The sequence below is a fragment of the Sinohyriopsis cumingii genome, chromosome 13 (genome assembly GCF_028554795.1).
Source record: "Sinohyriopsis cumingii isolate HCF-2022 chromosome 13, ASM2855479v2, whole genome shotgun sequence".
In the NCBI taxonomy this organism is placed as follows: domain Eukaryota; kingdom Metazoa; phylum Mollusca; class Bivalvia; order Unionida; family Unionidae; genus Sinohyriopsis; species Sinohyriopsis cumingii.
In genome coordinates, this window is record NC_142973.1 from 62,079,743 (window position 1) to 62,092,247 (window position 12,505).

General features: G+C 35.7%; 1 protein-coding gene across 8 annotated transcripts in view; it reads left to right on the forward strand.

Moving 5' to 3' along the window:
- Positions 1-12,505, forward strand: part of LOC149785691 (uncharacterized) — a 52,021-nt gene that overhangs the window by 19,716 nt on the left and 19,800 nt on the right. For all 8 annotated transcript variants that reach the window (XM_089979534.1, XM_089979535.1, XM_089979536.1 and 5 more), the window contains 2 exons: positions 5,439-6,671; positions 11,773-11,951. In XM_089979534.1, coding sequence (XP_089835660.1) covers positions 5,439-6,671; positions 11,773-11,951 — 1,412 coding nt within the window. The remainder of the gene's footprint in view (positions 1-5,438; positions 6,672-11,772; positions 11,952-12,505) is intronic.

The following is a 12,505-nucleotide window of genomic DNA, read 5'->3' on the forward strand; positions in this document are numbered from 1 at the left end:
CTTCCCATCTTTACATGTAATGCATTTTGTTTCCATTCCACTCAGTAACTTTGGAATGACTTTATGGATTGAACTTTTGAAGGATTTATGGATTGAAGCCAAATTTTATGAGGCATAATATTAAGAATACACAGGCCAGAATTGATTTTTCACTTTTCTTCCATCAAAATTTTACCAAGTTATGACCTCTCTTTGATGTGGAAGTTTGCCCTTGAATGGTGAATTTAAATTATAAATTTTGAAGGAGTCCATGGAATTTAACCAAATTTGGTATGGGTCCTACTATAATGAAACTTAGGTTAAGTTTGATGTTCACCATCTTTTGGTGTAAATCTGAGTTATGGCTCCCATTTGATCTAGAAGTCATACCTGCCAACCTTCTAGGCAGTGTTGATGGAGAGTGGTGTTCAAGATTGAAAAGGTTCAAAGTGGGTTAGTGCATGTGACCCAAATAAGCAGAGTTTTATAACTGAGAATGAATATCACACACACACACACACACATTGGATTATGGAATCCAGTTGCAGTTCTCAATTTTTAATAGTTCATTGGAGGGTTTGACGGTAACGCAGCAGTGTTCATCTTTGCACTTGTCATCGCAGACTTCTTTTAGATTTTGACAAACATTTTGCTAAATCTTTCTTACTGTGTAAAATAATCTTTTTGCATTGAATTGGTGTGAGGGAGTATCAGATGTCTTTTACAGCTGAATTTCTTAGTGGTATTGCTATCTGGGAATATTTTCTTGCACAGGTACTGCTCCGGAGACCTAGTGGTTAGAGGCTCCACCTTGGATGCGAGAGGTTGCGGGTTCGAACCCCGGCCAAGTTATACCAAAGACTTATAAAAATGGTACTAACAGCTGCCTCGCTAGGCACTTAGTATTAACTCATTCAGCCCCAATCCCACCTGTAGGCGTGATGAGGCTGTACCCTACTTCCGAGCTCTGCAGCATCAAGGTCATTTAAGATACACCAAAGTGGGTGGTATTACAAAAAAGCAGACAGATATAGCTCTACAGTGATACCAAATAATCTGGACGTTTTAGTTACACTACAAAATACAGAAGGAAAACCTAATTTTTTGGGACCCATTTTTTTTTTCTTCACCCAAGATTCGTTCGTGGTCGAAATCCGATTTTGTGTCTGGATTTTAGACCTTTTGGCCTCAGATCTAAGGCAGACTGGTCTGAACTGCACACAGACAGGTGAACCTTTGCAAAAACTAGGATAAGGTGGGCATTTGGAATAAAGAGTGGTCTCCATACGAAAATGATGGGTCCATTAAGCCCCTCCCCCCAATTTCAACTTTTACCCGTCTGCTCATGCGCAAGCAAAATAACCAATGGAAAACAATGTTTCTAATACAACTAGGCATTAGTCTAATGGAAAATCTGTTGAAAGTCGATGTATTAGGATGTATTCAGAAATAGACCCCAAAATGTCTTTCCTACTCGCATTTTCAGGCGAAAACGACAAAAACCACCAGGGCGGAAAGAGTTAAGAGGTTAGTGTTAGGACTGGTTGGCCTGGTGTCAGGATAATGTGGCTGGGTGGGACATCATGTCTGTGGCATGATGCCTCAGTGCAGGACATCACTATAAATTGTCACACTGTAGACATTGTAGCGATATGACTGATTTGTTTGTAAAGCTACATTAAAAGTCCAAAACATACACACACACAAACACCTTACACGGGTCTGAAAATGATCCACAGTTGCAGATGCAAGATTGTGCTTTACTGCAAAATAGCAGAAAAATATTTAAGCTTTTGTTACTTGCTCTTTCAGTGGTTCTTTAAGCTTATTAGTTATTTTGGGGATTGAGCTCAGCAGTGATGTGTTGTCCCAATGTAAGGTGGGGTTGACAGATGTAAGGTGGGGTTGACAGATGTGATATACCTTATATACTCACAAGTCGAACCAGACTGCAGACAACAAAGATCTTTTTGCTTGTTTTACTTATTACTCCTGACAAACTGTAAAGTCAGCAGGTACATGATGCAACAACAGATCTGGGTCAGTGCAGTTTGAAGTGCTCTCGTCGTATAAGTGAGTATATATGGTACTTCAGAATGTTTGTGACATGACAGATGTCATATGCTTAAGGATGTTTGTGACTGTTGATAGATGTTGTATGCTTAAGGATGTTTGTGACTGTTGTGTTGACAGGTGTTATATACCTCAGAATGTTTGTGACGACAGATGTCTTATGCTTAAGAATGTTTGTGACTGTTGACAGATTTCATATACTTAAGAATGTTTGTGACTGTTGACAGATGTCATATGCTTCAGAATGTTTGTGACTGTTGACAGATGTCATATACCTAAGAATGTTTGTGACTTGACAGATGTCATATGCTTCAAAATGTTTGTAAGTGTTGACACAGATGTCATATACTTTAGAATGTTTGTGACTGTTGACAAATGTCATATGCTTTAGACTGTTTGTGACTGTTGACATATGTCATATGCTTAAGACATACCATTCATAACTTTATCATTCCACATTGTTCATAACTTTTTCATTCCAACTTCAAAAAATGTTTGCATTTTATATATGGAATAAAATCAATGAAAGTTGGTGATAATCTTCCATGAGCATCAAGGATTATGCTCTGCTAATCATGAATATTTACTATTTAATCTGGCTTGTGGCATATATTGTTCTAACAAGAAAGGTTCTGCTTGCTCTTTTTTTCTTACTAATTTATTGGAAATCATTTTTATATAAACATGGCCATGTCTAGGGGTTTGGAAGTAGAGAATTGTGTTTCTCATTTAACATGTCATGATGTGGCAGGCATGAGAAGATTACCCATGCTGTTGAAACACAGTACCAGTTTGTCTTTTTTATCTGCACTTCTTCAAGAAAAATTAGGACTGTCTAGGTTATGGAAAAGCAGCACATTGCCCTAGTGGTTGACTAAAGTTCAGGAGGTTGTGAGTATTGATCCTGACATTGTCTTTATTCTATGCCCTTGAGCAAAAACGTTTAGCCTTGATGGCTGTTGTTAGTGAGCTGCAAATGGGTACCATCCAGTCAGGGTGGGCTGTGGAGGTGTTTAATATGTGATGATCTATCCAAGAGGAGTCATTTATTCTCATTTCTGTCATGCCCAAGAAACCAGTTGAAGACAGATGACATTTATCACATACGATTCTTCAGTTCCAATATTTCTGACGTTTTTGTCTGTTTGTTGATCCTTTATCTATACTTTTGTTTCTGGGGCAAAACTTCAGTACTGTTTAAGATACTGTTCTCTTCCAATTTTTTGTTTCACACAAGATTACTGTATCATGCTTACTTTGTTCCATCCTATAAATAAAGTCATCATTGACTTCAAATAATCACTTATCTTTGTTTTAATCATCATGACAAAACAGTAATTTCACTACTGACTTACAGCTTACATATGACTGTACAGTATAATACAGGCTCTTTCTTTGACCATGTTAAATAAGTTTCACTTGAAAACAGCTGTTCATGATCTGAAAATAATATTTGGATGCTCAACTTGCCAAGAACAAAAGTCTGTTGGCTTATGTGAGAAACCTGTGATGAAAATGAAATCCAGAGAAACTGTATATGGCTATTCTTTGTTACCCATAAACTGAAACTTTGCCGTACTTTACAGGCAAATTTTAAATATTGAATGACCTCTGACCTCAATGAAAAGGGATGTAACAAACATCTACTCAAAGAGGAACTCTTTCTTCAGAGGTAGGTTTCATTCACATGCAAATAGATGAAGATATCGAACTGTACCTGCCACAGTGGCACAGAAGGCGACTTCCATTTCTGGTGTGATAGCATGACTACTTTTCCCAACATCCAGCTAATTAATTGCTTTAACCCTCTACCCTAATGACAAAAACTGCCTCACTTTTGAATTTGACATATTGACACCTTTGAGTCACACTGACACCATGACTGTAGTTACAAGTTATCTACTTGCATGAGCCTATATACAATGAATGTAAATCATATATATATATATATATCGGACCTTTTGAAATGCCACTTTTTGCAAGTCATGACTGTTTGAAGTGCTGAATTGTCTGTTTTCAGAATACCCCAGCAGGATCAGTTGTGCATTACTTTAATCCTTTATTGAGTAGCAATTTAATAAAGATCCCCCCAACTTGCCCCAATGGTGATACCTACGCCCTTCAGTATATCTCAACTGAGCTGTGATATGTGACATAAATGGTGCATGTGGCAGTTCATACTGTTCCCAAACCCTGATAAGCTAAATCACTTTGGTAATGATATGTCTTGGGTACTTCATCAAATAAACAGTTTATATGCATCCTTATATCTCATACATGTCATTCATGCTTTAGATGATGTTAAGACATTAAGACAAGAACTCTTAGCAGTTAACACAGTGCAATTTGCATAGTATTGAAAAGAAATACTGGACATAGCTGATGCAAATGCTAACCCTTGCAAGACAGAACAAACTTTCTCAAAAAATGGCAGGAAGAGTTTTCCTGTCTCCACTTTGACATTAAAGTGTATGCCATGTTCTGCACATTATACCAGCAACATTGATTAAAGAACAATTTTGTTACCCCAGGTTCAGTGAGATTTAGAAAACCAGCTCTGGTAATGCATGTCAGTGGCATGGTCTATATGCCTGATATAAATGGTAACTACACTGCAGAAGGAAAAATGCAGGAAACTGATTTTAACAATGCTAGAGATAAGGCAGATAAAGCTATGATTACCTTTTTTTTGGAATATTTACTATATTGGCAAGGATAATTTCCTGAGATACAGGTTCCAGTCTTTGAGTCAACTGAGACAGCTGAAAAGTAACTGTTATTACATCAAAACTGTACCAAGATCACAATTTTGTGACTGAATTCCTATCTGTGGTATTAGTCTAGATCTGTTCAGGAAAGCATGATGTCAGAAACACAAGAGTGTCTGACAGCTTATTGGGATTATGCTGAATGAATTGACTGATTTGTCAGTGCAGAAACATTTGATTCTCAACATATCATATTTGTACATTTATTTCTAAACTTTTTTGTTTTATTTTGTTGAATGAATCTATCTGTTTCTCTCTCATTGACATTACATGTATTTAAGTAGCAGTTTAACAAGTTTAATCTTTTAATACTTGATTACCTGCCCATGATCAGAAAAATATCCTTTGGAGGGTCCAGGTTATGCAAAAGCCCTGTGTGGGGTGGGTGGGCGGGTGGGTGCAATCATGATGGAAATGGAAATATTAGACATGTTATATCTTCTTGATATGTTATTGCATACATTTTCTATAAACCTTTTGAAAAGTTAGTATTTCCTTCTTGTCCATCACATGTCTCTTTGATAAGTCTCAGACTTAATTTATTTGATTGATTAATTATTAATTAATGATTTAATGAAGATTTAGAACAATAAATAGTATAATTTGGCATTTTTTCAGAAATAGAGCGGCGATACCGTGAAGACACTTCTCGATACAGGCCTGGAGAACCCAGAGAAGGATCAGACATGGAGTCCCTTCCCAGCACACCCTACCCATACCCATCATATCACATGAGTCAACAGTCTGGCCCTTCTAAATCAACCAAGGACAGTCCATCTTTCTCACAAAATTTTAGTCTACACAGTGATAAAATCATGAATGGTAACATGGGAAATACATCAAAAACTTATCGACGACTTAACAGTTCAGGGCCTTTTAATGCCAATGTTGGTGTGCATACATCTGAACATTATGGTGTACAAAACAATAACATTCCTACCAGTCATTCACATGTTCACCCAACATATTCACGTGCCCTCAGCTGCGGGCAGGTGTTGGACAGCCACAGAAAACATCCAAAATCAGACAGTATGATTGTTCACCACACGATGGGTAATCATACCACCCAGTTTTATCATGAGTCCATGGATCATAGTCCTTCAATACAGGAGGATCCTGTACCAGTCCCACTTGGTCTTGTCCGTGCACAGCAGTTTGCTCAACATAGTCAGGGTTATCAGTCACTGCTTAGGAAATTAGACCAAGAAGATATGGCCATTGATTCTGGGGAGATAACTGTGTCCGAGTCTCAGGATATGCATCGTGGTAGTGCAGTATACCACAGACAACTGTCTGAGGAAAATAATTATTGTCAGCCGCTTGTTGATCCAATGAAGCATGGTTTGACTTTGAATATTCCTGCAGCTGTTCAAAGGAGTCAAGCCAGAAAAATAGGTGAGAGTGATATTTTCTACAGTCCCGGACCAACACCTACTACTCCAGTATCCCCTATGGTTAAACTGGAGGAAATGGCCAAAGACAATAGATTTAGGCCGGACAGAGACTATGAACTGCTTATGCAGGAAAAGATTAAACAAGAACTTATTCAGAGGAAGATTCCAATAGGACAATTAGATGAAAGAAATAAAAATGGCTGTACAAATGATAGAGATGTTTTCCGAAATATCCCAGAAAAGGTACCCAAAACAAAGGCTGAAGATTCTGGGGTCAAATCCAAGGGGATCAGTGACAAGGAATCTCCCAACACATTCCCACGGATAAAAGCCTCTTGTTCCTCCTCTTCTTCGTCTTTGTCCATTTCCAAATCAGTTTCATCAGGATCCAGCCAGAACACTCTCACCAAGTCAATCTCAATGCCTGGGGACATGAAGCCAGCAGAGTTCAGAAAAGGTATAGATTTTTTATTATATAATCAATTTACTGAAAAATTTCTCACCTTATTTTCTTTGTTGTATGGTATCATGATACATGCTTTGTTGTATGGTATCATGACATGCTTTGTTTGTTTCAACCATTCTGACATCATGCTTCATACATAATTTTACTTTAGTTCATTTGCTAATCTTGGAAACAATTATGGAAGTGTTTTCTTTTATCAGCTGTTGAAACAGAGAGGCCAAGGTTTTACTCACACAGAGTAAACACTTACTCAACCAATTATTATAGAAATAGAAAATTTATTGATGTTAACAAGCTAAATTTGATAATAAGAAAGGTTGTGCTTCATGCTTATTCGTGACTTATCTAACACTATAAATGTTTGAAAAATTTAGAATAATCTGAACTTCTCAAAATAAGTATTTATTAGTAATGAAACCAGTCAGCTCTTCCTCTAGATAAGCATTTATTAGTCAGCTTTAGATAAGAATTTAGAAGTCAGCTTTCCCTCTAGATAAGCATTTATTAGTCAGCTCTCCCTCTAGATAAGCATTTAGTCAGCTCTTCCTCTAGATAAACATTTAGTAGCCAGCTCTCCCTCTAGATAAGAATTTAGTAGTCAGCTTTCCCTCTAGATAAGCATTTAGTCAGCTCTCCCTCTAGATAAGCATTTAGTAGTCAGCTTTCCCGCTAGATAAGCATTTAGTAGTCAGCTTTCCCTCTAGATAAGAGCTCTTCCTCTAGATAAGAATTTAGTTCTCCCTCTAGATAAGCATTTATTTGTCAGCTCTCCCTCTAGATAAACATTTACTAGTCAGCTCTCCCTCTAGATAAGCATTTATTTGTATTAATATTGAAAAGTGAGAGCAATGTACTTGTGTGACTTGACCAAAACAATTCGAAAATAAATTTGTGGTAGAATTATGGACATTCAATGATTAAAACAGGCCACATTCTTGATGGAACAACCTTTTCATTAAAGAGAACACTGGTCAGTTCAGAATCAGCACCTGCCAGATTGATGAGTGATTGGAACATTTACTTGACAATGGAAAAATTTTGACTCACCCTATTGAGTTTCTCAAGTGAATTTTCAACTCATAGCATTTTGATTATGTTGAATAATTCACTTGCATCTGAAATCAAGGTACTCATTCACTGTGCTGACTCATGAGTTACATGATATTAGGCACTCGTGTATTACTCCACATACCTCTATTCATGAAGGTACATGATATTAGGCACTCATGAATTACTCCACATAACCTCTGTTCATGAAGGTACATGATATTAGGCACTCATGAATTACTCCACATAACCTCTATTCATGAGTTACATGATATTAGGCACTCATGAATTACTCCACATAACCTCTATTCATAAAGGTATTATCTTCAATGTCTTATGCCCTGTATACTGTAAAATCAGAAATATTCATGGAAAATTTAATCTCTTTGTTTTTATGTGTTACAGACATCCAGTAAATTAAATGCACCACAGAAAACAGTATCATTGAAAACCAGTATGGTAAACAGTGCAACTTAGCACATCTTATCCTCATGAAATTGTCCATTTACTGCAAAACCATTAGTTTTATCCCCACAAATATGTTTGATTTTACAGTATGTTTAATGTTTACCCATGTGTGAAAGCCATGTGATTTATACTAATCTTAAATTAGTGTGCTCGCTCACTACATTTCCTCGTCATGCTCATGACATTATCTGGTATCTGATTTCAGTTAAAACAAGGGAAGTGTTACTTATACCTAACATTAATCCAGTGACTATTAAGTTGTAACTATCATTGGTATGGTGATCCTTTCTAATGAGGACACTTGTTTTGTGATTAAAAAGGTGACCTTGTAAAAAGGGTGGCCTTGTAAGTGTGTCACTATCCTAGAAATGCAATACTTTGAAGCAGAACAAAGTTGTCTCCATCAAGGGATGACCAAATTGTATATTAATGGATACATTCTTACTGATTACTGAAGCTGACATACAAGGGATTGGAAACTTCCTCCCTAGCCCACCAAATATTCCCCATTATCTCTTGTTATGCAGATGATGTTCTCAGTGCACTTGAAGATCATAAGTTGAGTGGGCCATAGAATTTCATTCATGATGCATATTTTGCAAACCAGACTGTTCCTATACTTCATCATCATTAACAAAATAATTATTAAAGCATTATTTCATCTATTGTTGCCACACGTTTTATGGGTGTCTTTCATATTGGATTCACCATTTTGGAATCTGTTTATCCAAAAGGTTTAAATTCTGAGATGTACATTTCATTAATTGCCAAATTCATAGTACATGTAAATGTATTTTGATGAAGTCTGCATATTTAAAGGAAAATAAAACTATTTCAGTTTTTTAAAAATATATTCTGTCATTAATCTAAGAATTGTAGGTGATCTTTTTTTGCAAAAGATGTGAGTACACTGGTGGAATTATTTTTTGACATTTAAGCAAAATTTGAAAAAGAGATAAAATATGAATTTTGGATTTGTTTATAAAATATATACCATGGCAGTATTCATTTATAAAATTTACATGTATATACTCTCAGTATTTATTTAATTTGCCCATTTACTATACATGTTCTTGTTTTGGGGTTTAGTGCCTTTTCTCAGTGCGATATAGGCTATAAATTGCAGCCAGTTTAACAAAAACTACTGGTAGATTTCTCACATACCCACATGAGCTGAGCCAGAGACCTGACCCCATGTGGACAGAATTGAGATGCTTGTGATCTGTAAGAAAGTGCTTTAGACCACTTGGCCACCTGGAGCCCCACTTTAAGATGTACTTTAAAATGAAAATCAAGGTTGATTTAAAAGTTGGAAAATGAGATCTTTTCAATTACATTATCATTGTCATTATCTTTCATAAAAAAATTTAAAATGTATGTGAAAGGAGGGGAAAAGTTGATGTTTCTTTTAATACTGATGCTTGCAAAATATAAAATCATTATTTAAAATGGGAAAGGTAGAAAATATAAATTGCTTTCTGTTAGAACACTGTTAGGGCTAACTCCAGCTAATGACCTGCATGTAGGAAAGAACAGCAAAGTTTTTTGCCAATGATCAAAGTCAATGTCTGCTGCACTTTTGATCATGCTATTCAGCCAACCACTGTGAATCTCATTTGCATATCAAATTAAAACAGGCGATATCTGGCTGCATTCTTGTATTTCCATTTTCCATATTGTGTACTGTCCTTGCTGAATTTTTATTTGCCATGTCATTTACTACAGTATTCCTGACAGAAATGAAATAAAAATGACAAATCATGTGTGTTAGATGAGGCATATCATATAAAATCAAAGCATTTTATGTTGACACTTACTCATGAGAAGTGGTGGGTGTTATATTTTGAGTGCATGCTAAAAATGTTTTTAAAATTTGAAATTGTGATGATTTTAATTGGTATATGATATATAATGACTGTCAGATAGGTGGCAGACATTAACCCTGAATAGCCCACAAGTTGCCATTGTGCCTGTAAGTCACATGATGCTCACACCTTTGCCATTGATAGTATCTGCATGTGTTAGGGTTCGATTGAAATATGGCAGCTCATTAATTTTGAGCTCAGGACATGATTTTTTTTATTCTGCATCTCATCCTCCAATATCTAGAGCAGATGAACTCCAGTGTTCTATATTTATATCTAGATACATTGGCCAGCACAGCAGCAGCCTCATGAATACAGAGCTCTGTCTTTATAACACTTATCATAGGAGCTGTGAAAGTGCCCTGTGTTATAAGTGAGGGAATCTTATACTGAGGGATGTTCTAACAGATTTGTGTCACAAACATAAATGTGATTCTACCAGCAGTGTGATAAAATACTGTTTTAAAGATCATCTATCAGACATACTGTTATATAGTTGAAACCTACAGTTTTTTTAAATTAAAAGATTTTTTTCTTAAAAAACCCAATGGAAGTTTTACATGTTACAACCACACTTTACAGAAACCAGATGGAACCAGTCTAATGGGGACTGGACATGTTATATAGATGGAACCAGTCTATTGGGGACTGGAAATGTTGTATAGATGGAACCAGTCTACTGGGGACTGTTATACTGGTGCAATGATGTTTGGCTGAGTAATCTGCTAACATTTTTACATAACAAGCTGTTAATTGATTATCTCAGTATTGTAATTTGGAGAGTTTAAGACCAAATGCAAAATGTTTCATGAGGAATTATAAATAATAAATTGATCCAAGCTGATCCGTGATGTCTTTTGAGTCTTTGGATTCAAATAGGCCATTCTTTGGATTTAGCAATAATAGAACAAAAGTTATACATTTGGTTGGTCCATGGCCCAACCCATGTTACAAGATGGATAGTAGTATACTGAGTGGCCTTATAGTAAGGGACAATGTTTTCATAATATAACATAGAAAATAAATTTGCCAATCAGATCTTTCCAAGCAGACTCAAATAAGATAATAAAATGTGGTTGCCTCTTGATACACAGAGAGGGAGGCCTAAGATTCAGTAATTTCTTCCTTGATTTAGTTATTGTGTTACAGAGAAATCATACAGGTAATTTGAAGAAAAAAAATTGTAGTTTGTATTGAATCAAATCAAATCACTCAAATTGCTTCATGAATTTATTATTGCACCAGACAATTTACATACGTTTAAATGTACCTTGGTGTGATGAATCGAGTGATGCTGAATTTATTAGCCCAGAGTGTCCAGTATGTTCTACAGTTATTATGTATTCAGTTGATTTTGTTAATTACTCATTTATGATTCAGAAATAATTTTATCTTTTTGTGTTTGTGGCAAACTTTGTACATTGTATAGTTGTATGTAATTAAAATTTAAAATGATGTCATCATACAAAAATGAGCAAATAATTGCTTAACATTAATCATAGAAAATTTAATTTGAAACTATGAAATTATTTTGAACCCTCAGTATAATGTCATAGTCAAAAATCCTGTCTGGTAGATTAGATAGCATAATGAGTAAGTAATATGATATTGTCACTTTAATATTATGACAATAGTGATAGAATTGAAACAAACTTTGTACCTTGACTATATGAGGACTAATGTTTCAGTGTTTGTATCATGTACCATTCCAGCATTCCGCCATATAAAGGTCTTTGTTACCTATGCAATGGATACTACACGCCATGTACAGAGAGTGCTAAACCTTTGCAAGTGTCTGGAGAAAAATGGCTTTACATGCTGTGTGGATATGTATCGCCGCAAACTAAATGTAGAAGATCGTGCTACCTGGCATATCAAGAGGTTCAGAGAGGTGAGCTAAAATTCAGTATTACACTAAGATAATAAATTTAATATGAACCAATTTAAATGGCACAGATTTTGGCCATGATTTCTTTAAACATTTGAGCACAACGCTTAGAAGCACAACGCTTAGGCTTAAAATCCCAAAATCAGATTTGGGAGATAGAAAAGATCAGTGGCATTGAAATTCAAGAACCAGTTCTCACTCTGTACCATTTGTGGCCATGGACCATAATAAGGGTTAATATTTCCTAAAGGGACATAAATATTTACTTACATGCCTACCTTTGAAACATCATTTTGAGGTACTTTAAAAGATATGCATAATAAGTAAAAACTTGTTCATATGGAGGATATTACATAGATGGTGACAATTTGTATGCAGCAAGAACTGGACCTTTGCCAGTGAAGCTACAGCATAGAGTCTAGCCAAGAAAATCTTGGACTGTTTGAGGGAATGCAGTTCTTTTAGTAAATTCTAACCATATGTTTCAAGGATTTTACATTTTTTACCATTATCTTTTTTTATATACCTTGTATAGAATTGTAATGCCTTCAACTTTC